Raw genomic sequence first — 26804 nt, forward strand, 5'->3', positions numbered from 1 at the left:
CATCTTCATATTTAGTTACAATCCCTTTGGGGATTTTCAACATGTCCGGAGAATCTCTGACCCTATTTATGTTGCTGCCACCATTGATGGGTCCTAGGCCCATCTCTTGTCTTTCCCTTTCTATGGCTAGGATCTGTCTTTCCAAAGCCAATCTTTTGGCCATCCTGGCTAACTGGATGTCCTCTTCACTGGAGTTATCCTCAGTGATTTCAGAGTTGTTGGTCCCTCCTGTGAGGGAACCAGCATCTCTGACTATTATTTGTGGAGTCAGGGCTTGAGAAGCCCTGTTCTCCCTAGGTAGGACTGGTGGGGGGGGAATCACCCTCCAAGTCACTATCATCATCCTCTGTGTTGCCATCCTCAGAGGGGTTGGCTCTTTCAAACTCTGCCAACAGCTCCTGGAGCTGTAGTTTGGAAGGTCTGGAGCCCATTGCTATTTTCTTTAGTTTACAGAGTGACCTTAGCTCTCTCATCTGTAGATGGAGGTAAGGTGTGGTGTCGAGTTCCACCACATTCACATCTGTATTAGACATTATGCTTCAAAAGTTGGAATACTTTTTAAGAAACTAAAACTAGTTCTAGAATCTAATTCAAACTTTTACCAAACTTTTAACTCTAAGAGAAAATGCTAACAGGGACTAACACAAGGCCCTAGCAGGACTTTTAAGAATTTAGAAAACTTTTCAAATTGCAAAAATCAATTTCTAATGACAATTTTGGAATTTGTCGTGTGATCAGGTATTGGCTGAGTAGTCCAGCAAATGCAAAGTCTTGTACCCCACCGCTGATCCACCAATGTAGGAAGTTGGCTCTGTATGTGCTATTTCAAAGTAAGGAATAGCATGCACAGAGTCCAAGGGTTCCCCTTAGAGGTAAAATAGTGGTAAAAAGAGATAATACTAATGCTCTATTTTGTGGTAGTGTGGTCGAGCAGTAGGCTTATCCAAGGAGTAGTGTTAAGCATTTGTTGTACATACACATAGACAATAAATGAGGTACACACACTCGGAGACAAATCCAGCCAATAGGTTTTGTTATAGAAAAATATATTTTCTTAGTTTATTTTAAGAACCACAGGTTCAAATTTAACATGTAATATCTTGTTTGAAAGGTATTGCAGGTAAGTACATTAGGAACTTTGAATCATTTCAATTGCATGTATACTTTTCAAGTTATTCACAAATAGCTATTTTAAAAGTGGACACTTAGTGCAATTTTCACAGTTCCTGGGGGAGGTAAGTTTTTGTTAGTTTTACCAGGTAAGTAAGACACTTACAAGGTTCAGTTCTTGGTCCAAGGTAGCCCACCGTTGGGGGTTCAGAGCAACCCCAAAGTTACCACACCAGCAGCTCAGGGCCGGTCAGGTGCAGAGTTCAAAGTGGTGCCCAAAACGCATAGGCTTCAATGGAGAGAAGGGGGTGCCCCGGTTCCAGTCTGCCAGCAGGTAAGTACCCGTGTCTTCGGAGGGCAGACCAGGGGGGTTTTGTAGGGCACCGGGGGGGACACAAGCCCACACAGAAATTTCACCCTCAGCGGCGCGGGGGCGGCCGGGTGCAGTGTTAGAACAAGCGTTGGGTTCGCAATGGAAGTCAATGAGAGATCAAGGGATCTCTTCTGCGCTGCAGGCAGGCAAGGGGGGCTTCCTCGGGGAAACCTCCACTTGGGCAAGGGAGAGGGACTCCTGGGGGTCACTTCTGCAGTGAAAGTCCGGTCCTCCAGGTCCTGGGGGCTGCGGGTGCAGGGTCCTTTCCAGGCGTCGGGACTTAGGTTTCAGAGAGTCGCGGTCAGGGGAAGCCTCGGGATTCCCTCTGCAGGCGGCGCTGTGGGGGCTCAGGGGGGACAGGTTTTGGTACTCACAGTCGTAGAGTAGTCCGGGGGTCCTCCCTGAGGTGTTGGTTCTCCACCAGCCGAGGCGGGGTCGCCGGGTGCAGTGTTGCAAGTCTCACGCTTCTTGCGGGGAGATTGCAGGGTTCTTTAAAGCTGCTCCTTTGGATAAAGTTGCAGTCTTTTTGGAGCAGGTCCGCTGTCCTCGGGAGTTTCTTGTCGTCGTCGAAGCAGGGCAGTCCTCAGAGGATTCAGAGGTCGCTGGTCCCTTTGGAAGGCGTCGCTGGAGCAGAGTTCTTTGGAAGGCAGGAGACAGGCCGGTGAGTTTCTGGAGCCAAGGCAGTGGTTGTCTTCTGGTCTTCCTCTGCAGGGGTTTTCAGCTAGGCAGTCCTTCTTCTTGTAGTTGCAGGAATCTAAATTCTTAGGTTCAGGGAAGCCCTTAAATACTAAATTTAAGGGCGTGTTTAGGTCTGGGGGGTTAGTAGCCAATGGCTACTAGCCCTGAGGGTGGGTACACCCTCTTTGTGCCTCCTCCCAAGGGGAGGGGGTCACATTCCTATCCCTATTGGGGGATTCCTCCTTCTTCAAGATGGAGGATTTCTAAAAGTCAGAGGCACCTCAGCTCAGGACACCTTAGGGGCTGTCCTGACTGGCCAGTGACTCCTCCTTGTTTTTCCTCATTATCTCTCCTGGACTTGCCGCCAAAAGTGGGGGCTGGGTCCAGGAGGCGGGCATCTCCACTAGCTGGAGTGCCCTGGGGCATTGTAACATGAAGCTTGAGCCTTTGAAGCTCACTGCTAGGTGTTACAGTTCCTGCAGGGGGGAGGTGTGAAGCACCTCCACCCAGAGCAGGCTTTGTTTCTGTCCTCAGAGAGCACAAAGGCTCTCACCGCATGGGGTCAAACACTCGTCTCTCAGCAGCAGGCTGGCACAGACCAGTCAGTCCTGCACTGAACAATTGGGTAAAATACAGGGGGTATCTCTAAGATGCCCTCTGTGTGCATTTTTTAATAAATCCAACACTGGCATCAGTGTGGGTTTATTATTCTGAGAAGTTTGATACTAAACTTCCCAGGATTCAGTGTAGCCATTATGGAGCTGTGGAGTTCGTTTTTGACAGACTCCCAGCCCATATACTCTTATGGCTACCCTGCACTTACAATGTCTAAGGTTTTGCTTAGACACTGTAGGGGCATAGTGGTCATGCACATATGCCCTCACCTGTGGTATAGTGCACCCTGCCTTAGGGCTGTAAGGCCTACTAGAGGGGTGACTTACCTATGCCACAGGCAGTGGGAGGTTGGCATGGCACCCTGAGGGGAGTGCCATGTCGACTTAGTCATTTTCTCCCCATCAGCACACACAAGCTGGCAAGCAGTGTGTCTGTGCTGAGTGAGGGGTCCCTAGGGTGGCATAAGACATGCTGCAGCCCTTAGAGACCTTCCCTGGCATCAGGGCCCTTGGTACCAGGGGTACCAGTTACAAGGGACTTACCTAGGTGCCAGGGTTGTGCCAATTGTGGAAACAATGGTACATTTTAGGTGAAAGAACACTGGTGCTGGGGCCTGGTTAGCAGGGTCCCAGCACACTTCTCAGTCAAGTCAGCATCAGTATCAGGCAAAAAGTGGGGGGTAACTGCAACAGGGAGCCATTTCTTTACACCAGGCCTAGTAGGAAGGCCCAGTAGCACGGAGGGGACCACCAGCACACGTGCTGCCCCAGTGGCCGGTACCTTAGGCTCACTGTAAAGGAGATAATTCTCCCAATATATGTGGTGAACGCCAGAGGCTTCACCTGCTGCTTGGGCTGAGGCCTGTTGCCTCAGACCCTCAAGAGTGGGGCACTCCTTCTGTGCTTTTGCAGAACTCCTCCCTGGTTGGCCTGCCCTGCACTTGCCAGCCAGCAAGCTCAGACAGGTTACCCAGGTCGGCAATATCCTCCCCAGTTGGCTCAGGGGCCTCCTCTTCTGGGACCCCGTCAACCACTGGGAATATCTGGGGCTGGTTTCCCACACCCCTTGCACATGGAGGGAGGCACCCATAACAGCAGAGAAAATACTGCAGAAACAGTGAATGTTGGTGCATCCTGGGAAAATCAAGATGTGGACTAGACTGATAGAAGTATTGGTGCACTCTAGGAGCATGGAGGAACATTGGGGGGGGGGGGGAGAGAAGGTAAGAGGGAGTAAGGGGACTCAATAAGAGCATCAAAGGAGGGAATGCTACCGGATCATGGAGGGAGGAAAGAGAGAGCAGTCCTGCAGTAGATGCGTTTGGGAGGGAGTGTCCCTGTGGGGGTCCTATAGTGACAAGAGAGAGTCCTTCTGCAGGAGCCTAAAGAGAGGGGAGACTTCAATGAGTGAATTCTGCATGAATCTGGAGCAAAGCAATCATTGCTTCGAAGGCGTGCAGGGGATGGTGGGCGAAGTACCTGGGAAGAAGGGGTGATTCATCGATCTGGAGGATGGGTGACAGATTGCTCCCTCATCTGATGGAATGCAGGATTGCCACCAGTTCTGGCACAGACGTCCTGGTGCAAGACAGGCCGCATTGTACTCTGAAGTGCTCTGATTTCATGTGCAAGTTCTGTGACCAGACTTTGAATTTTCATTTTGGTGTATGTAGTGTTTATTTTAATTTTTACTACTAATGCAGGACACCAGTTAGTGCAAAGGAAAGTTGTGGCATGGATAAGGTCCTCAAACATGGAAATGGTAATGTACAGCTTTGGAGCTTTTTCTCCATGTCAGCATACAGTTGTGGGAATGCTGCTGGCACTGCCTGGAAGCAGTAATGCGGTGCTGAGGGCACTATGTTGCACAGCTATGGTTGCGCTTCTCCGTCTAGTAAAAAAAAAATAGTAATAATAAATAAACAAACAAACTTGTGATGAAGTGTCACTCCAGGTATCACACTTAAGACATGCAAATGTCACACATAGGCATGCCACAAACATGGAACCATCTCCCATCATATTTTGATAAACACACTCCACTGTATTGGAATCCAGGGAGGCACCCTCAAATGGCTCACCTTGTTCCTCACTGGAAGCACCCAGAGAATTAGTCTCCCACTGTTCACCTCGGAACCCAAGGAGATCATCTGCAATGTCCCACAAGGTTCGTCCCTAAGCCCCACCCTCTTCAACACATACATGACAGTTGCCCCCCTCCCCCCAAACAAGCAGTGCCAGATTGCACTGACTCAACATCTCCTACACCCAGCTCATCCTCTCGCCGTCAGAAGACCCCTCCACCACCAGAGCCAACTTCCACAGATGTATGAAGAACAACTGTCTCAAGCTCAACACAGAATACAGAAGTCGTCCTCATTGGGAACAACACCTCTCCATGAAATGGTGCAGAGTGTCCTATGGAACTTTGCCCATCCCCTACCTGACAGACCACAGCCTCATCCTGGACAACAAGCTATTTATGAAGAAACAGGTAAACACAGTCTCTTCCACAGCCTATGCATGCTCCGCAAGATCTTCAGATGGCTCCCATTCAACACCAGAAGGACCATCATGCAGGCCCTTATCAGCAGGCTGGACTACAGGAACATACACTATGTACAAATCATTACATGCCTCCTGAAGAGACTACAGACAATACAAAGCTCAGCAGCAAAACTCATCCTTGACCTCCACAGACATACCCACATCATTCCCCACCTCAAAAACCTACCCGAAGAGGTGCCAATTCCAGATGTTGACCTATGCATACAAAGCCCAGCACAACGAAGGAGCAGCATACATCAACAAATGCACAACCTTCCTCCAACCAACGAGAAACCTATGATTCACCGCCCTCTTCCTCACAGACACCCACCATACTGCTGATGCAACAGCTCAGGACCCCCTTCTCACACCTGGTGGCCAAAGCTTGAAACGGCCTCCCTCTGCACCTCAGGTCGGTCTCATTTTCCCAGCAAATCAGGAAAGAACTCAAGACCTGGCTGTTAGAATGAACAGATCACCACCAAACAGTAATCACCTCCAGCGCCTTTAGGCCCTCATGGGTGATTTGCTGTGCTTTGCAAAATCCTTGATTGATTGTTTGTGAAGGATCTTGCAAACATGGAAATGTTACATACAGGGATCTTACAAACATGGTAAGGTCACACCTAGGGATATTGCAAACATGGAAAGGTCACACCTAGGGATATTGCAAACATGGAAAGGTCACACCTAGGGATCTTACAAACATGGAAAGGTCACACCTAGGGATCTTACAAACATGGAAAGGTCACACCTAGGGATATTGCAAACATGGAAAGGTCACACCTAGGGATATTGCAAACATGGAAAGGTCACACCTAGGGATATTGCAAACATGGAAAGGTCACACCTAGGGATATTGCAAACATGGAAAGGTCACACCTAGGGATCTTGCAAACATGGAAAGGTCACACCTAGGGATATTGCAAACATGGAAAGGTCACACCTAGGGATACTGCAAACATGGAAAGGTCACACCTAGGGATATTGCAAACATGGAAAGGTCACACCTAGGGATACTGCAAACATGGAAAGGTCACACCTAGGGATACTGCAAACATGGAAAGGTCACACCTAGGGATCTTGCAAACATGGAAAGGTCACACCTAGGGATCTTGCAAACATGGAAAGGTCACACCTAGGGATCTTGCAAACATGGAAAGGTCACACCTAAGGATACTGCAAACATGGAAAGGTCACACCTAGGGATCCTGCAAACATGGAAAGGTCACACCTAGGGATACTGCAAACATGGAAAGGTCACACCTAGGGATACTGCAAACATGGAAAGGTCACACATAAACAAGTCACACACAGGGCTGTTGCTGACATACACTGTTCACATACTCATACTGCACACATGGAAGGGTCACAGACAAGCAGGGTGACAGCTCGGCGTCCCGGTAGAGGTCTTCAGATGCTCAGGTGGTCTTGTCCCGACCACCAGCCTCGATCCTCACCCAAGATGGCCGCGCTGGGCTCGCGCGCTGGTTATCCTCAGCGTCGCAGAGCGGACATGTTGGGGTCAGGCACAACACCCGGGCTCTCGACGAAAATGGCGGCGGTAGTCGAGCTTGTGCTGGGCGTGCGCAGAGCCGGCATCCCCGCCCCGACTGTCCCTCGCGGCCGCAGCCCACACCCTGTCCGTCAGTCAGTCCTAGGCCAGCTCACGCCATGACTCTGTCCCACCTGGAGCGCTGCCTGGCGCTGCTGCTGCGCGCGCTCTCGCGCGTTCTGCTCGCGCTCTTCGCCCTGGTCGCGCGCTTCTCAGCGACGTTTGGGGGTCGCGGGGGCGGACCATTGACTGTGGAGCCCCCGACCGAACCACTGCTCCTACTGCCGGGGGTGGAGCTGGCCCGGCGGATCCGGCGCGGGCAGGTATGGGCTAAAGTCCGGGGGGGGTTTTAGCGGAAGGACCCCCAAAGACGAGTTTCCTTATGTGCAACGGACGCACCCCGGCCGTGATGGTCACGTGGACCCGGCCTGCGCGTCACGTGACGAGCGGGGACTCTGGGAGTTGTAGTTTGTGGGCCTCCTGTGGCAGGGATGGGACCCACCAGCAGCCACAACACACACCCCGCTTCCTGGTTCATTGTGGGGTCCTGTGACTGCTGAGAATGAGGGGTGCATGGCTTCTCTTGAAGGACGGGCGCTGCTTCTGGGAAAAGGGATTCACCCCTGACCTCTGACAGCACTGACTGCCCCTCAGTGCCCTCAGTCTGCTCCTAGCACCAGGGCTTCCCTCTACCCTTCACTGCCTGCACCCCAGTGCCATCACCATGGCTTCCCTCTACCCTTCACTGGCTGCTCCCCAGTGCCATCACCAGGGCTTCCCTCTACCCTTCACTGGCTGCTCCCCAGTACCATCAGCAGGGCTTCCCTGTGCCCATAGCAGCCTGCACCCCAGTGCCATCAGCAGGGCTTCCCTCTACCCTTCACTGCCTGCACCCCAGTGCCATCACCAGGGCTTCCCTCTACCCCTCACTGCCTGCACCCCAGTGCCATCACCAGGGCTTCCCTCTACCCCTCACTGCCTGCACCCCAGTGCCATCACCAGGGCTTCCCTCTACCCCTCACTGCCTGCACCCCAGTGCCATCACCAGGGCTTCCCTCTACCCCTCACTGCCTGCACCCCAGTGCCATCACCAGGGCTTCCCTCTACCCTTCACTGGCTGCTCCCCAGTGCCATCAGCAGGGCTTCCCTCTACCCTTCACTGCCTGCACCCCAGTGCCATCAGCAGGGCTTCCCTCTACCCTTCACTGCCTGCACCCCAGTGCCATCAGCAGGGCTTCCCTCTACCCTTCACTGCCTGCACCCCAGTGCCATCACCAGGGCTTCCCTCTACCCCTCACTGCCTGCACCCCAGTGCCATCACCAGGGCTTCCCTGTGCCCATAGCAGCCTGCACCCCAGTGCCATCAGCAGGGCTTCCCTCTACCCTTCACTGCCTGCACCCCAGTGCCATCACCAGGGCTTCCCTCTACCCCTCACTGCCTGCACCCCAGTGCCATCACCAGGGCTTCCCTCTACCCCTCACTGCCTGCACCCCAGTGCCATCACCAGGGCTTCCCTCTACCCCTCACTGCCTGCACCCCAGTGCCATCACCAGGGCTTCCCTCTACCCCTCACTGCCTGCACCCCAGTGCCATCACCAGGGCTTCCCTCTACCCTTCACTGGCTGCTCCCCAGTGCCATCAGCAGGGCTTCCCTCTACCCTTCACTGCCTGCACCCCAGTGCCATCAGCAGGGCTTCCCTCTACCCTTCACTGCCTGCACCCCAGTGCCATCAGCAGGGCTTCCCTCTACCCTTCACTGCCTGCACCCCAGTGCCATCACCAGGGCTTCCCTCTACCCCTCACTGCCTGCACCCCAGTGCCATCACCAGGGCTTCCCTGTGCCCATAGCAGCCTGCACCCCAGTGCCATCAGCAGGGCTTCCCTCTACCCTTCACTGCCTGCACCCCAGTGCCATCACCAGGGCTTCCCTCTACCCCTCACTGCCTGCACCCCAGTGCCATCACCAGGGCTTCCCTCTACCCCTCACTGCCTGCACCCCAGTGCCATCACCAGGGCTTCCCTCTACCCCTCACTGCCTGCACCCCAGTGCCATCACCAGGGCTTCCCTCTACCCCTCACTGCCTGCACCCCAGTGCCATCACCAGGGCTTCCCTCTACCCTTCACTGGCTGCTCCCCAGTGCCATCAGCAGGGCTTCCCTCTACCCTTCACTGCCTGCACCCCAGTGCCATCAGCAGGGCTTCCCTCTACCCTTCACTGCCTGCACCCCAGTGCCATCAGCAGGGCTTCCCTCTACCCTTCACTGCCTGCACCCCAGTGCCATCACCAGGGCTTCCCTCTACCCCTCACTGCCTGCACCCCAGTGCCATCACCAGGGCTTCCCTGTGCCCATAGCAGCCTGCACCCCAGTGCCATCAGCAGGGCTTCCCTCTACCCTTCACTGCCTGCACCCCAGTGCCATCACCAGGGCTTCCCTCTACCCCTCACTGCCTGCACCCCAGTGCCATCAGCAGGGCTTCCCTCTACCCTTCACTGCCTGCACCCCAGTGCCATCACCAGGGCTTCCCTCTACCCTTCACTGCCTGCACCCCAGTGCCATCAGCAGGGCTTCCCTCTACCCTTCACTGCCTGCACCCCAGTGCCATCAGCAGGGCTTCCCTCTACCCTTCACTGCCTGCACCCCAGTGCCATCACCAGGGCTTCCCTCTACCCCTCACTGCCTGCACCCCAGTGCCATCACCAGGGCTTCCCTGTGCCCATAGCAGCCTGCACCCCAGTGCCATCAGCAGGGCTTCCCTCTACCCTTCACTGCCTGCACCCCAGTGCCATCAGCAGGGCTTCCCTGTGCCCATAGCAGCCTGCACCCCACTGCCATCACCAGGTCTTCCCTCTACCCCTCACTGCCTGCACCCCAGTGCCATCACCAGGGCTTCCCTGTGCCCATAGCAGCCTGCACCCCAGTGCCATCAGCAGGGCTTCCCTCTACCCTTCACTGCCTGCACCCCAGTGCCATCACCAGGGCTTCCCTCTACCCCTCACTGCCTGCACCCCAGTGCCATCAGCAGGGCTTACCTGTGCCCATAGCAGCCTGCACCCCAGTGCCATCAGCAGGGCTTCCCTCTACCCTTCACTGCCTGCACCCCAGTGCCATCAGCAGGGCTTCCCTGTGCCCATAGCAGCCTGCACCCCACTGCCATCACCAGGTCTTCCCTCTACCCCTCACTGCCTGCACCCCAGTGCCATCACCAGGGCTTCCCTGTGCCCATAGCAGCCTGCACCCCAGTGCCATCAGCAGGGCTTCCCTCTACCCTTTACTGCCTGCACCGCAGTGCCATCACCAGGGCTTCCCTCTACCCATAGCAGCCTTCACTCTGTAGTCATCAGAGCTCCCCTCTACTCCTCACACTAGTGCCATCATCAGAGCTTCCCTCTACCCATAGCAGCCTGCACCCCAGTGCCATCACCAGGGCTTCCCTCTACCCTTCACTGCCTGCACCCCAGTGCCATCACCAGGGCTTCCCTCTACCCCTCACTCCAGTGCCATCACCAGGGCTTCCGTCTACTCCTTACTGCCTGCACCCCAGTGCCATCACCAGGGCTTCCCTATGCCCATAGCAGCCTGCACCCCAGTGCCATCACCAGGGCTTCCCTCTACCCCTCACTGCCTGCACCCCAGTGTCATCAGCAGGGCTTCCCTCTACCCTTCACTGCCTGCACCCCAGTGCCATCAGCAGGGCTTCCCTGTGCCCATAGCAGCCTGCACCCCACTGCCATCACCAGGTCTTCCCTCTACTCCTCACTGCCTGCATCCCAGTGCCATCACCAGGGCTTCCCTGTGCCCATAGCAGCCTGCACCCCAGTGCCATCAGCAGGGCTTCCCTGTGCCCATAGCAGCCTGCACCCCAGTGCCATCACCAGGGCTTCCCTCTACCCTTCACTGCCTGCACCGCAGTGCCATCACCAGGGCTTCCCTCTACCCATAGCAGCCTTCACTCTGTAGTCATCAGAGCTCCCCTCTACTCCTCACACTAGTGCCATCATCGGAGCTTCCCTCTACCCATAGCAGCCTGCACCCCAGTGCCATCACCAGGGCTTCCCTCTACCCTTCACTGCCTGCACCCCAGTGCCATCACCAGGGCTTCCCTCTACCCCTCACTCCAGTGCCATCACCAGGGCTTCCGTCCACTCCTTACTGCCTGCACCCCAGTGCCATCACCAGGGCTTCCCTGTGCCCATAGCAGCCTGCACCCCAGTGCCATCACCAGGGCTTCCCTCCACCCCTCACTGCCTGCACCCCAGTGTCATCAGCAGGGCTTCCCTCTACCCTTCACTGCCTGCACCCCAGTGCCATCAGCAGGGCTTCCCTGTGCCCATAGCAGCCTGCACCCCACTGCCATCACCAGGTCTTCCCTCTACCCCTCACTGCCTGCACCCCAGTGCCATCACCAGGGCTTCCCTGTGCCCATAGCAGCCTGCACCCCAGTGCCATCAGCAGGGCTTCCCTCTACCCTTCACTGCCTGCACCGCAGTGCCATCACCAGGGCTTCCCTCTACCCATAGCAGCCTTCACTCTGTAGTCATCAGAGCTCCCCTCTACTCCTCACACTAGTGCCATCATCAGAGCTTCCCTCTACCCATAACAGCCTGCACCCCAGTGCCATCACCAGGGCTTCCCTCTACCCTTCACTGCCTGCACCCCAGTGCCATCACCAGGGCTTCCCTCTACCCCTCACTCCAGTGCCATCACCAGGGCTTCCGTCTACTCCTTACTGCCTGCACCCCAGTGCCATCACCAGGGCTTCCCTATGCCCATAGCAGCCTGCACCCCAGTGCCATCACCAGGGCTTCCCTCTACCCCTCACTGCCTGCACCCCAGTGTCATCAGCAGGGCTTCCCTCTACCCTTCACTGCCTGTACCCCAGTGCCATCAGCAGGGCTTCCCTGTGCCCATAGCAGCCTGCACCCCACTGCCATCACCAGGTCTTCCCTCTACCCCTCACTGCCTGCATCCCAGTGCCATCACCAGGGCTTCCCTGTGCCCATAGCAGCCTGCACCCCAGTGCCATCAGCAGGGCTTCCCTGTGCCCATAGCAGCCTGCACCCCAGTGCCATCAGCAGGGCTTCCCTCTACCCTTCACTGCCTGCACCCCAGTGCCATCACCAGGGCTTCCCCGTGCCCATAGCAGCCTGCACCCCAGTGCCATCAGCAGGGCTTCCCTGTGCCCATAGCAGCCTGCACCCCAGTGTCATCAGCAGGGCTTCCCTCTACCCCTCACTGCCTGCACCCCAGTGCCATCAGCAGGGCTTCCCTGTGCCCATAGCAGCCTGCACCCCAGTGCCATCACCAGGGCTTCCCTCTACCCTTCACTGGCTGCTCCCCAGTGCCATCACCAGGGCTTCCCTGTGCCCATAGCAGCCTGCACCCCAGTGCCATCAGCAGGGCTTCCCTCTACTCCTTACTGCCTGCACCCCAGTGCCATCACCAGGGCTTCCCTCTACCCTTCACCCTAGTGCCATCACCAGGGCTTCCCTCTACCCCTCACTGCCTGCACCCCAGTGCCATCACCAGGGCTTCCCTCTACCCTTCACTGGCTGCTCCCCAGTGCCATCACCAGGGCTTCCCTCTACCCTTCACTGGCTGCTCCCCAGTGCCATCACCAGGGCTTCCCTCTACCCTTCACTGCCTGCACCCCAGTGCCATCACCAGGGCTTCCCTCTACCCTTCACTGCCTGCACCCCAGTGCCATCACCAGGGCTTCCCTCTACCCTTCACTGGCTGCTCCCCAGTGCCATCACCAGGGCTTCCCTGTGCCCATAGCAGCCTGCACCCCACTGCCATCACCAGGGCTTCCCTCTACTCCTTACTGCCTGCACCCCAGTGTCATCACCAGGGCTTCCCTCTACTCCTTACTGCCTGCACCCCACTGCCATCAACAGAACTTCTCTCTACCCCTCACTGCCTGCACCACAGTGCCATCACCAGGGATTCCCTGTACCCTTCACTACATGCACCCCAGTGCCATCACCAGAGCTTCCCTCTACCCTTCACTGCCTGCACCCCAGTGCCATCAGCAGGGCTTCTCTCTACTCCTTACTGCCTACACCCCAGTGCCACCAACAGTTTCCCTCTACCCATAGCAGCCTGCACCCCAGTGCCATCACCAGGGCTTCCCTCTACCCTTCACTGCCTGCAGCCCAGTGCCACCAGCAGAGCTTTCCTCTACCCATAGCAGCCTGCAGCCCAGTGCCATCAGCAGAGATTCCCTCTACCCATAGCAGCCTGCACCCAAGTGCCATCACCAGGGCTTCCCTCTACCCCCTCACTCTAGTGCCATCTCCAGGGCTTCCCTGTGCCCATAGCAGCCTGCACCCCAGTGCCATCACCAGGGCTTCCCTGTGCCCATAGCAGCCTGCACCCCAGTGCCATCAACAGGGCTTCCCTCTACTCCTTACTGCCTGCACCCCAGTGCCATCACCAGGGCTTCCCTCTACTCCTTACTGCCTGCACCCCAGTGCCATCACAAGGGCTTCCCTGTGCCCATAGCAGGCTGCACCCCAGTGCCATCACCAGGGCTTCCCTCTACCCATAGCAGCCTGCACCCCAGTGCCATCAGCAGGGCTTCCCTCTACTCCTTACTGCCTGCACCCCAGTGCCATCACCAGGGCTTCCCTCTACCCTTCACCCTAGTGCCATCACCAGGGCTTCCCTCTACCCCTCACTGCCTGCACCCCAGTGCCATCACCAGGGCTTCCCTCTACTCCTTACTGCCTGCACCCCAGTGCCATCACCAGGGCTTCCCTCTACCCTTCACTGGCTGCTCCCCAGTTCCATCACCAGGGCTTCCCTCTACCCTTCACCCTAGTGCCATCACCAGGGCTTCCCTCTACCCCTCACTGCCTGCACCCCAGTGCCATCACCAGGGCTTCCCTCTACCCTTCACTGCCTGCACCCCAGTGCCATCACCAGGGCTTCCCTCTACCCTTCACTGGCTGCTCCCCAGTGCCATCACCAGGGCTTCCCTGTGCCCATAGCAGCCTGCACCCCACTGCCATCACCAGGGCTTCCCTCTACTCCTTACTGCCTGCACCCCAGTGCCATCACCAGGGCTTCCCTCTACTCCTTACTGCCTGCACCCCACTGCCATCAACAGAGCTTCTCTCTACCCCTCACTGCCTGCACCACAGTGCCATCACCAGGGATTCCCTGTACCCTTCACTACATGCACCCCAGTGCCATCACCAGAGCTTCCCTCTACCCTTCACTGCCTGCACCCCAGTGCCATCAGCAGGGCTTCTCTCTACTCCTTACTGCCTACACCCCAGTGCCACCAACAGTTTCCCTCTACCCATAGCAGCCTGCACCCCAGTGCCATCACCAGGGCTTCCCTCTACCCTTCACTGCCTGCAGCCCAGTGCCACCAGCAGAGCTTTCCTCTACCCATAGCAGCCTGCAGCCCAGTGCCATCAGCAGAGATTCCCTCTACCCATAGCAGCCTGCACCCAAGTGCCATCACCAGGGCTTCCCTCTACCCCCTCACTCTAGTGCTATCTCCAGGGCTTCCCTGTGCCCATAGCAGCCTGCACCCCAGTGCCATCACCAGGGCTTCCCTGTGCCCATAGCAGCCTGCACCCCAGTGCCATCAGCAGGGCTTCCCTCTACTCCTTACTGCCTGCACCCCAGTGCCATCACCAGGGCTTCCCTCTACTCCTTACTGCCTGCACCCCAGTGCCATCACAAGGGCTTCCCTGTGCCCATAGCAGCCTGCACCCCAGTGCCATCACCAGGGCTTCCCTCTACCCATAGCAGCCTGCACCCCAGTGCCATCAGCAGGGCTTCCCTGTGCCCATAGCAGCCTGCACCCCAGTGCCATCAGCAGGGCTTCCCTCTACCCTTCACTGCCTGCACCCCAGTGCCATCACCAGGGCTTCCCTGTGCCCATAGCAGCCTGCACCCCAGTGCCATCACCAGGGCTTCCCTCTACCCATAGCAGCCTGCACCCCAGTGCCATCAGCAAGGCTTCCCTGTGCCCATAGCAGCCCGCACCCCAGTGCCATCACCAGGGCTTCCCTCTACTCCTTACTGCCTGCACCCCAGTGCCATCACCAGGGCTTCCCTCTACTCCTTACTGCCTGCACCCCACTGCCATCAACAGAGCTTCTCTCTACCCCTCACTGCCTGCACCACAGTGCCATCACCAGGGATTCCCTGTACCCTTCACTACATGCACCCCAGTGCCTTCACCAGAGCTTCCCTCTACCCTTCACTGCCTGCACCCCAGTGCCATCAGCAGGGCTTCTCTCTACTCCTTACTGCCTACACCCCAGTGCCACCAACAGTTTCCCTCTACCCATAGCAGCCTGCACCCCAGTGCCATCACCAGGGCTTCCCTCTACCCTTCACTGCCTGCAGCCCAGTGCCACCAGCAGAGCTTTCCTCTACCCATAGCAGCCTGCAGCCCAGTGCCATCAGCAGAGATTCCCTCTACCCATAGCAGCCTGCACCCAAGTGCCATCACCAGGGCTTCCCTCTACCCCCTCACTCTAGTGCCATCTCCAGGGCTTCCCTGTGCCCATAGCAGCCTGCACCCCAGTGCCATCACCAGGGCTTCCCTGTGCCCATAGCAGCCTGCACCCCAGTGCCATCAGCAGGGCTTCCCTCTACTCCTTACTGCCTGCACCCCAGTGCCATCACCAGGGCTTCCCTCTACTCCTTACTGCCTGCACCCCAGTGCCATCACAAGGGCTTCTCTGTGCCCATAGCAGGCTGCACCCCAGTGCCATCACCAGGGCTTCCCTCTACCCATAGCAGCCTGCACCCCAGTGCCATCAGCAGGGCTTCCCTCTACTCCTTACTGCCTGCACCCCAGTGCCATCACCAGGGCTTCCTTCTACCCTTCACCCTAGTGCCATCACCAGGGCTTCCCTCTACCCCTCACTGCCTGCACCCCAGTGCCATCACCAGGGCTTCCCTCTACTCCTTACTGCCTGCACCCCAGTGCCATCACCAGGGCTTCCCTCTACCCTTCACTGGCTGCTCCCCAGTGCCATCACCAGGGCTTCCCTCTACCCTTCACCCTAGTGCCATCACCAGGGCTTCCCTCTACCCCTCACTGCCTGCACCCCAGTGCCATCACCAGGGCTTCCCTCTACCCTTCACTGCCTGCACCCCAGTGCCATCACCAGGGCTTCCCTCTACCCTTCACTGGCTGCTCCCCAGTGCCATCACCAGGGCTTCCCTGTGCCCATAGCAGCCTGCACCCCACTGCCATCACCAGGGCTTCCCTCTACTCCTTACTGCCTGCACCCCAGTGCCATCACCAGGGCTTCCCTCTACTCCTTACTGCCTGCACCCCACTGCCATCAACAGAGCTTCTCTCTACCCCTCACTGCCTGCACCACAGTGCCATCACCAGGGATTCCCTGTACCCTTCACTACATGCACCCCAGTGCCATCACCAGAGCTTCCCTCTACCCTTCACTGCCTGCACCCCAGTGCCATCAGCAGGGGTTCTCTCTACTCCTTACTGCCTACACCCCAGTGCCACCAACAGTTTCCCTCTACCCATAGCAGCCTGCACCCCAGTGCCATCACCAGGGCTTCCCTCTACCCTTCACTGCCTGCAGCCCAGTGCCACCAGCAGAGCTTTCCTCTACCCATAGCAGCCTGCAGCCCAGTGCCATCAGCAGAGATTCCCTCTACCCATAGCAGCCTGCACCCAAGTGCCATCACCAGGGCTTCCCTCTACCCCCTCACTCTAGTGCCATCTCCAGGGCTTCCCTGTGCCCATAGCAGCCTGCACCCCAGTGCCATCACCAGGGCTTCCCTGTGCCCATAGCAGCCTGCACCCCAGTGCCATCAGCAGGGCTTCCCTCTACTCCTTACTGCCTGCACCCCAGTGCCATCACCAGGGCTTCCCTCTACTCCTTACTGCCTGCACCCCAGTGCCATCACAAGGGCTTCCCTGTGCCCATAGCAGCCTGCACCCCAGTGCCATCACCAGGGCTTCCCTCTACCCATAGCAGCCTGCACCCCAGTGCCATCAGCAGGGCTTCCCTGTGCCCATAGCAGCCTGCACCCCAGTGCCATCAGCAGGGCTTCCCTCTACCCTTCACTGCCTGCACCCCAGTGCCATCACCAGGGCTTCCCTGTGCCCATAGCAGCCTGCACCCCAGTGCCATCACCAGGGCTTCCCTCTACCCATAGCAGCCTGCACCCCAGTGCCATCAGCAGGGCTTCCCTGTGCCCATAGCAGCCTGCACCCCAGTGCCATCACCAGGGCTTCCCTCTACTCCTTACTGCCTGCACCCCACTTCCATCAACAGAGCTTCTCTCTACCCCTCACTGCCTGCACCACAGTGCCATCACCAGGGATTCCGTGTACCCTTCACTACATGCACCCCAGTGCCACCAACAGTTTCCCTCTACCCTTCACTGCCTGCAGCCCAGTGCCATCACCAGGGCTTCCCTCTACCCCCTCACTCTAGTGCCATCTCCAGGGCTTCCCTCTACCCTTCACTGCCTGCACCCCAGTGCCATCAGCAGAGCTTCACTCTACCCATAGCAGCCTGCACCCCAATGCCATCACCAGGGCTTCCCTCTTCCCCCTCACACCAGTGCCATCACCAGGGCTTCCCTCTACCCATAGCAGCCTTCACTCTGTAGTCATCAGAGCTCCCCTCTACTCCTCACACTAGTGCCATCATCAGAGCTTCCCTCTACCCATAGCAGCCTGCACCCCAGTGCCATCACCAGAGCTTCCCTCTACCCTTCACTGCCTGCACCCCAGTGCCATCACCAGGGCTTCCCTCTACCCCTCACTCCAGTGCCATCACCAGGGCTTCCGTCTACTCCTTACTGCCTGCACCCCAGTGCCATCACCAGGGCTTCCCTGTGCCTATAGCAGCCTGCACCCCAGTGCCATCACCAGGGTTTCCCTCTACCCCTCACTGCCTGCACCCCAGTGCCATCAGCAGGGCTTCCCTCTACCCTTCACTGCCTGCACCCCAGTGCCATCAGCAGGGCTTCCCTGTGCCCATAGCAGCCTGCACCCCACTGCCATCACCAGGTCTTCCCTCTACCCCTCACTGCCTGCACCCCAGTGCCATCACCAGGGCTTCCCTGTGCCCATAGCAGCCTGCACCCCAGTGCAATCAGCAGGGCTTCCCTGTGCCCATAGCAGCCTGCACCCCAGTGCCATCAGCAGGGCTTCCCTCTACCCTTCACTGCCTGCACCGCAGTGCCATCACCAGGGCTTCCCTCTACCCATAGCAGCCTTCACTCTGTAGTCATCAGAGCTCCCCTCTACTCCTCACACTAGTGCCATCATCGGAGCTTCCCTCTACCCATAGCAGCCTGCACCCCAGTGCCATCACCAGGGCTTCCCTCTACCCTTCACTGCCTGCACCCCAGTGCCATCACCAGGGCTTCCCTCTACCCCTCACTCCAGTGCCATCACCAGGGCTTCCGTCCACTCCTTACTGCCTGCACCCCAGTGCCATCACCAGGGCTTCCCTGTGCCCATAGCAGCCTGCACCCCAGTGCCATCACCAGGGCTTCCCTCCACCCCTCACTGCCTGCACCCCAGTGTCATCAGCAGGGCTTCCCTCTACCCTTCACTGCCTGCACCCCAGTGCCATCAGCAGGGCTTCCCTGTGCCCATAGCAGCCTGCACCCCACTGCCATCACCAGGTCTTCCCTCTACCCCTCACTGCCTGCACCCCAGTGCCATCACCAGGGCTTCCCTGTGCCCATAGCAGCCTGCACCCCAGTGCCATCAGCAGGGCTTCCCTCTACCCTTCACTGCCTGCACCCCAGTGCCATCACCAGGGCTTCCCTGTGCCCATAGCAGCCTGCACCCCAGTGCCATCAGCAGGGCTTCCCTGTGCCCATAGCAGCCTGCACCCCAGTTTCATCAACAGGGCTTCCCTCTACCCCTCACTGCCTGCACCCCAGTGCCATCAGCAGGGCTTCCCTGTGCCCATAGCAGCCTGCACCCCAATGCCATCACCAGGGCTTCCCTCTACCCCCTCACTCCAGTGCCATCTCTATGGCTTCCCTTTGCCCATAGCAGCCTGCACCCCAGTGTCATCAGCAGAGCTTCCCTCTACCCCTCACTGGCTGCGCCCCAGTGCCATCACCAGGGCTTCCCTATGCCCATAACAGCCTGCACCCCAGTGCCATCACCAGGGCTTCCCTATGCCCATAACAGCCTGCACCCCAGTGCCATCACCAGGGCTTCCCTCTACCCATAGCAGCCTGCACCCCAGTGCCATCACCAGGGCTTCCCTCTACCCTTCCCTGCCTGTACCCCAGTGCCAGCACCAGGACTTCCCTGTGCCCATAGCAGCCTGCACCCCAGTGCCATCAGCAGGGCTTCCCTGTGCCCATAGCAGCCTGCACCCCAGTGCCATCAGCAGGGCTTCCCTGTGCCCATAGCAGCCTGCACCCCAGTGCCATCAGCAGAGCTTCCCTCTACTCTTCACTGCCTGCACCCCAGTGCCATCACCAGGGCTTCCCTCTACCCATAGCAGCCTGCACCCCAATGCCATCACCAGGGCTTCCCTCTACCCCCTCACTCCAGTGCCATCTCCAGGGCTTCCCTATGCCCATAGCAGCCTGCACCCCAGTGTCATCAGCAGAGCTTCCCTCTACCCCTCACTGCCTGCGCCATCAGCAGGGCTTCCCTGTGCCCATAGCAGCCTGCACCCCAGTGCCATCACCATGACTTCCCTCTACCCCTCACTGCCTGCACCCCAGTGCCATCAGCAGAGCTTCACTCTACCCATAGCAGCCTGCACCCCAATGCCATCACCAGGGCTTCCCTCTACCCCCTCACTCCAGTGCCATCACCAGGGCTTCCCTCTACCCCCTCACTCTAGTGCCATCACCAGGGCTTCGCTCTACTCCTCACTGCATGCACCCCAGTGCCAACTCCAGGGTTCTCTATACCCATAGCAGCCTGCACCCCAGTGTCATCAGCAGAGCTTCCCTCTACCCCTCACTGGCTGCGCCCCAGTGCCATCACCAGGGTTTCCCTATGCCCATAACAGCCTGCACCCCAGTGCCATCACCAGGGCTTCCCTATGCCCATAACAGCCTGCACCCCAGTGCCATCACCAGGGCTTCCCTCTACCCATAGCAGCCTGCACCCCAGTGCCATCAGCAGGGCTTCCCTCTACCCTTCACTGCCTGCACCCAAGTGCCATCACCAGGGCTTCCCTGTGCCCATAGCAGCCTGCACCCCAGTGCCATCAGCAGGGCTTCCCTCTACCCCTCACTGCATGCACCCCAGTGCCATCAGCAGAGCTTCACTCTACCCATAGCAGCCTGCACCCCAATGCCATCACCAGGGCTTCCCTCTACCCCCTCACTCCAGTGCCATCACCAGGGCTTCCCTCTACCCCCTCACACTAGTGCCATCACCAGGGCTTCCCTCTACTCCTCACCAGGGCTTCTCTATACCCATAGCAGCCTGCACCCAAGTGCCATCACCAGGGCTTCCCTCTACCCCCTCACTCTAGTGCCATCTCCAGGGCTTCCCTGTGCCCATAGCAGCCTGCACCCCAGTGCCATCACCAGGGCTTCCCTGTGCCCATAGCAGCCTGCACCCCAGTGCCATCAGCAGGGCTTCCCTCTACTCCTTACTGCCTGCACCCCAGTGCCATCACCAGGGCTTCCCTCTACTCCTTACTGCCTGCACCCCAGTGCCATCACAAGGGCTTCCCTGTGCCCATAGCAGCCTGCACCCCAGTGCCATCACCAGGGCTTCCCTCTACCCATAGCAGCCTGCACCCCAGTGCCATCAGCAGGGCTTCCCTGTGCCCATAGCAGCCTGCACCCCAGTGCCATCAGCAGGGCTTCCCTCTACCCTTCACTGCCTGCACCCCAGTGCCATCACCAGGGCTTCCCTGTGCCCATAGCAGCCTGCACCCCAGTGCCATCACCAGGGCTTCCCTCTACCCATAGCAGCCTGCACCCCAGTGCCATCAGCAGGGCTTCCCTGTGCCCATAGCAGCCTGCACCCCAGTGCCATCACCAGGGCTTCCCTCTACTCCTTACTGCCTGCACCCCACTTCCATCAACAGAGCTTCTCTCTACCCCTCACTGCCTGCACCACAGTGCCATCACCAGGGATTCCGTGTACCCTTCACTACATGCACCCCAGTGCCACCAACAGTTTCCCTCTACCCTTCACTGCCTGCAGCCCAGTGCCATCACCAGGGCTTCCCTCTACCCCCTCACTCTAGTGCCATCTCCAGGGCTTCCCTCTACCCTTCACTGCCTGCACCCCAGTGCCATCAGCAGAGCTTCACTCTACCCATAGCAGCCTGCACCCCAATGCCATCACCAGGGCTTCCCTCTTCCCCCTCACACCAGTGCCATCACCAGGGCTTCCCTCTACCCATAGCAGCCTTCACTCTGTAGTCATCAGAGCTCCCCTCTACTCCTCACACTAGTGCCATCATCAGAGCTTCCCTCTACCCATAGCAGCCTGCACCCCAGTGCCATCACCAGAGCTTCCCTCTACCCTTCACTGCCTGCACCCCAGTGCCATCACCAGGGCTTCCCTCTACCCCTCACTCCAGTGCCATCACCAGGGCTTCCGTCTACTCCTTACTGCCTGCACCCCAGTGCCATCACCAGGGCTTCCCTGTGCCTATAGCAGCCTGCACCCCAGTGCCATCACCAGGGTTTCCCTCTACCCCTCACTGCCTGCACCCCAGTGCCATCAGCAGGGCTTCCCTCTACCCTTCACTGCCTGCACCCCAGTGCCATCAGCAGGGCTTCCCTGTGCCCATAGCAGCCTGCACCCCACTGCCATCACCAGGTCTTCCCTCTACCCCTCACTGCCTGCACCCCAGTGCCATCACCAGGGCTTCCCTGTGCCCATAGCAGCCTGCACCCCAGTGCAATCAGCAGGGCTTCCCTGTGCCCATAGCAGCCTGCACCCCAGTGCCATCAGCAGGGCTTCCCTCTACCCTTCACTGCCTGCACCGCAGTGCCATCACCAGGGCTTCCCTCTACCCATAGCAGCCTTCACTCTGTAGTCATCAGAGCTCCCCTCTACTCCTCACACTAGTGCCATCATCGGAGCTTCCCTCTACCCATAGCAGCCTGCACCCCAGTGCCATCACCAGGGCTTCCCTCTACCCTTCACTGCCTGCACCCCAGTGCCATCACCAGGGCTTCCCTCTACCCCTCACTCCAGTGCCATCACCAGGGCTTCCGTCCACTCCTTACTGCCTGCACCCCAGTGCCATCACCAGGGCTTCCCTGTGCCCATAGCAGCCTGCACCCCAGTGCCATCACCAGGGCTTCCCTCCACCCCTCACTGCCTGCACCCCAGTGTCATCAGCAGGGCTTCCCTCTACCCTTCACTGCCTGCACCCCAGTGCCATCAGCAGGGCTTCCCTGTGCCCATAGCAGCCTGCACCCCACTGCCATCACCAGGTCTTCCCTCTACCCCTCACTGCCTGCACCCCAGTGCCATCACCAGGGCTTCCCTGTGCCCATAGCAGCCTGCACCCCAGTGCCATCAGCAGGGCTTCCCTCTACCCTTCACTGCCTGCACCCCAGTGCCATCACCAGGGCTTCCCTGTGCCCATAGCAGCCTGCACCCCAGTGCCATCAGCAGGGCTTCCCTGTGCCCATAGCAGCCTGCACCCCAGTTTCATCAACAGGGCTTCCCTCTACCCCTCACTGCCTGCACCCCAGTGCCATCAGCAGGGCTTCCCTGTGCCCATAGCAGCCTGCACCCCAATGCCATCACCAGGGCTTCCCTCTACCCCCTCACTCCAGTGCCATCTCTATGGCTTCCCTTTGCCCATAGCAGCCTGCACCCCAGTGTCATCAGCAGAGCTTCCCTCTACCCCTCACTGGCTGCGCCCCAGTGCCATCACCAGGGCTTCCCTATGCCCATAACAGCCTGCACCCCAGTGCCATCACCAGGGCTTCCCTATGCCCATAACAGCCTGCACCCCAGTGCCATCACCAGGGCTTCCCTCTACCCATAGCAGCCTGCACCCCAGTGCCATCACCAGGGCTTCCCTCTACCCTTCCCTGCCTGTACCCCAGTGCCAGCACCAGGACTTCCCTGTGCCCATAGCAGCCTGCACCCCAGTGCCATCAGCAGGGCTTCCCTGTGCCCATAGCAGCCTGCACCCCAGTGCCATCAGCAGGGCTTCCCTGTGCCCATAGCAGCCTGCACCCCAGTGCCATCAGCAGAGCTTCCCTCTACTCTTCACTGCCTGCACCCCAGTGCCATCACCAGGGCTTCCCTCTACCCATAGCAGCCTGCACCCCAATGCCATCACCAGGGCTTCCCTCTACCCCCTCACTCCAGTGCCATCTCCAGGGCTTCCCTATGCCCATAGCAGCCTGCACCCCAGTGTCATCAGCAGAGCTTCCCTCTACCCCTCACTGCCTGCGCCATCAGCAGGGCTTCCCTGTGCCCATAGCAGCCTGCACCCCAGTGCCATCACCATGACTTCCCTCTACCCCTCACTGCCTGCACCCCAGTGCCATCAGCAGAGCTTCACTCTACCCATAGCAGCCTGCACCCCAATGCCATCACCAGGGCTTCCCTCTACCCCCTCACTCCAGTGCCATCACCAGGGCTTCCCTCTACCCCCTCACTCTAGTGCCATCACCAGGGCTTCGCTCTACTCCTCACTGCATGCACCCCAGTGCCAACTCCAGGGTTCTCTATACCCATAGCAGCCTGCACCCCAGTGTCATCAGCAGAGCTTCCCTCTACCCCTCACTGGCTGCGCCCCAGTGCCATCACCAGGGTTTCCCTATGCCCATAACAGCCTGCACCCCAGTGCCATCACCAGGGCTTCCCTATGCCCATAACAGCCTGCACCCCAGTGCCATCACCAGGGCTTCCCTCTACCCATAGCAGCCTGCACCCCAGTGCCATCAGCAGGGCTTCCCTCTACCCTTCACTGCCTGCACCCAAGTGCCATCACCAGGGCTTCCCTGTGCCCATAGCAGCCTGCACCCCAGTGCCATCTGCAGGGCTTCCCTCTACCCCTCACTGCATGCACCCCACTGCCATCACCAGGGCTTCCCTCTACCCCTCACTGCCTGCACCCAAGTGCCATCACCAGGGCTTCCCTGTGCCCATAGCAGCCTGCACCCCAGTGCCATCAGCAGGGCTTCCCTCTACCCCTCACTGCATGCACCCCAGTGCCATCAGCAGAGCTTCACTCTACCCATAGCAGCCTGCACCCCAATGCCATCACCAGGGCTTCCCTCTACCCCCTCACTCCAGTGCCATCACCAGGGCTTCCCTCTACCCCCTCACACTAGTGCCATCACCAGGGCTTCCCTCTACTCCTCACCAGGGCTTCTCTATACCCATAGCAGCTTGCACCCCAGTGTCATCAGCAGAGCTTCCCTCTACCCCTCACTGGCTGCGCCCCAGTACCATCACCAGGGCTTCCCTCTACCCTTAGCAGCCTGCACCCCAGTGCAATCAGCAGAGCTTCCCTCTACCCTTCACTGCCTGCACCCCAGTGCCATCATCAGAGCTTCACTCTACCCATTGCAGCCTGCACCCCAGTGCCATCACCAGGGCTTCCCTATACCCCCTCACTCTAGTGCCATCACCAGGGCTTCCTTCTACTCCTCCCTGCATGCACCCCAGTGCCATCTCCAGGGCTTCCCTATACCCATAGCAGCCTGCACCCCAGTGTCATCTCCAGGGCTTCCCTATACCCATAGCAGCCTGCACCCCAGTGTCATCAGCTGAGCTTCCCTGTACCCCTCACTGGCTGCACCCCAGTGCCATCAGCAGGGCTTCCCTCTACCCCCTCACTCCAGTGCCATCAGCAGGGCTTCCCTCTACCCCCTCACTCTAGTGCCATCACCAGGGCTTCCCTCTACTCCTCACTGCATGCACCCCAGTGCCACCTCCAGGGCTTCCCTATACCCATAGCAGCCTGCACCCCAGTGCCATCAGCAGAGCTTCCCTCTACCCCTCACTGGCTTCACCCCAGTGCCATCACCAGGGCTCCCCTCTACCCTTCACTGCCTGCACCCCAGTGCCATCACCAGGGCTCCCCTCTACCCTTCACTGCCTGCACCCCAGTGCAATCACCAGGGCTTCCCTCTACTCCTCACTGCATGCACCCCAGTGCCATCTCCAGGGCTTCCCTCTACCCATAGCAGCCTGCACTCCAGTGCCATGAGCAGGGCTTCCCTCTACCCTTCCCTGCCTGCACCCAAGTGCCATCATCAGGGCTTCCCTCTACCCCTTAGACTGGTGCAATCATCAGGGTTTCTGTGTACCCTCCTCACTGTCTGCACTCTAGTGCCATCATCATGGCTTCCCTCTACCCCTCACTCTGGTGCCATCATCATGGCTTCCCTCTACCCATAGCAGTCTGCACTCTCAAGGGCGTAGCCTCAGGGGATGGTTTGTAGAGTTACACCCCCTAATTAATGTATTTTCTGATAAATAGTTGGGTACATGTGCTTTCATTTGGATATTCTGAAATCTCAGTCGGATTTCACTGAAAATTTTAACATACACTCAGGCAAAAAAGCACACACACACACACACACGTCCTTAAAAATATTGGTATTTTACTGAATATTGTGTTTTCTCTCTTAGTACTCAAACCAATCCACAGTCCTCTCCCTTTCCACTGCCCCTGAGGCCCCTCTCATGCACCGTGCCTGTCGTTTAATGTATTTAAACAGTATGTGCCAGCCGGATTGTCAAAAAATCTGAGCCCCTCCCTCCTCCAGTCTTACTGACCACACTACGCCCAGTGCACTCTAGTCCCATAATCAGGGTGTCTCTTTACCCCCTCTCTGCCACCTCTGCGGTCCTGGCATCAGTGCTTCCTTTACCCGCCACTGTCTGCATCCTATTGTACACCAGACTGCACTCTCCCCTTGCCCCCAAGTACCATAACCACCCTCCATCCTTGCCTCCCCACATTCCACTGATGCCTGCATGTACCCTCCAGTTGCCTACATTGTACCTTTTAGTTTAGCTTGTACCCCACTACTGCCTACACTTTCCCCCAGCCTTACCTGCCAGCATCCCCTCCACTTCCTGCACTTTACCACAGTTGGCTTTCTGCTTCCATCATTGGCTGCACTTCACCCCATTGGTACACTCAGTTTACCCAGTTGCAGTCTGCACGTTACACATTTAACCCTTCATTAGCAGCACTTTACCCCTCACCACTGCCTGCGTTTGACACCATCACTGTCTGCACTTTAGCCCTCACCATGTGGCCTTCTGCTTCCATCATTGTCTGCACTCCACCCCCCTTTGTGTGAATGCTGACCTTTGTTGTCGTCGTTATGCCTGTTGCTGCATGCACACACGACACACTGAAGAAATGATTTGCGTTATCAGAAGGTGGAGTGACCATAGCTTAATTGGTGTCTCCAATGCTGAATCTCTAAAAATCAAAGAAGGTCTGAGACTGTCCACAGAAAGTTATTGGTTGGGTGCACACAGAAAGAGAGAGGCGGAGGACATACATCTCCATGGTCTGCGAGTGAGGAGGGAGGCATATGTCAGTCAATTAAATAAATACTGGTAAAGATGAAATATATGGTGGGTTATAAGAAGAACATTTAAATGTTTTACTTTTATGGTCAAGTATGTTCTTCAGGCCTAACATAGTTACCAGAGAGTGGGAGATTGTACTTGTGTATGATGCCCTGGGCTGTGGGGGGCTAGAGTAGGTTAATTTCTATGTTGAGGGTAGTGAGCGTATGGAATTAGGTTTCAGTTCAGTTGGTTGTGATAAAATAATGTGCCAGATTAAACTATAAATGACATCGGAGCAAGAGCAAAGGATGAACTGAAGGCTAAATATAGTGAAACTAATGATATACGTGGGATAGCTGTTGATGTTGGTCCTGACATGGTGTTGATTTCTGAAAGAGACTTCTAACTGCAGATTCTTTTCCTTGTGAATACCCCCAGGCGTCAGA

The 26804-nt window shown here is 57.9% G+C and overlaps 1 protein-coding gene across 2 annotated transcripts in view; it reads left to right on the forward strand.

Moving 5' to 3' along the window:
• The first annotated feature begins 6840 nt into the window (after positions 1–6840).
• Positions 6841–26804, forward strand: part of FAAH2 (fatty acid amide hydrolase 2) — a 134733-nt gene continuing 114769 nt past the window's right edge. Inside the window, exon 1 of one of the 2 annotated variants that reach the window (XM_069212158.1) lies at positions 6841–7200. In XM_069212158.1, coding sequence (XP_069068259.1) covers positions 6997–7200 — 204 coding nt within the window. In that variant the 5' untranslated portion in view covers positions 6841–6996. The remainder of the gene's footprint in view (positions 7201–26804) is intronic. The other variant, XM_069212159.1, reaches the window with a different exon arrangement.

Source organism: Pleurodeles waltl, chromosome 10 (genome assembly GCF_031143425.1).
Source record: "Pleurodeles waltl isolate 20211129_DDA chromosome 10, aPleWal1.hap1.20221129, whole genome shotgun sequence".
In the NCBI taxonomy this organism is placed as follows: Eukaryota; Metazoa; Chordata; class Amphibia; order Caudata; family Salamandridae; genus Pleurodeles; species Pleurodeles waltl.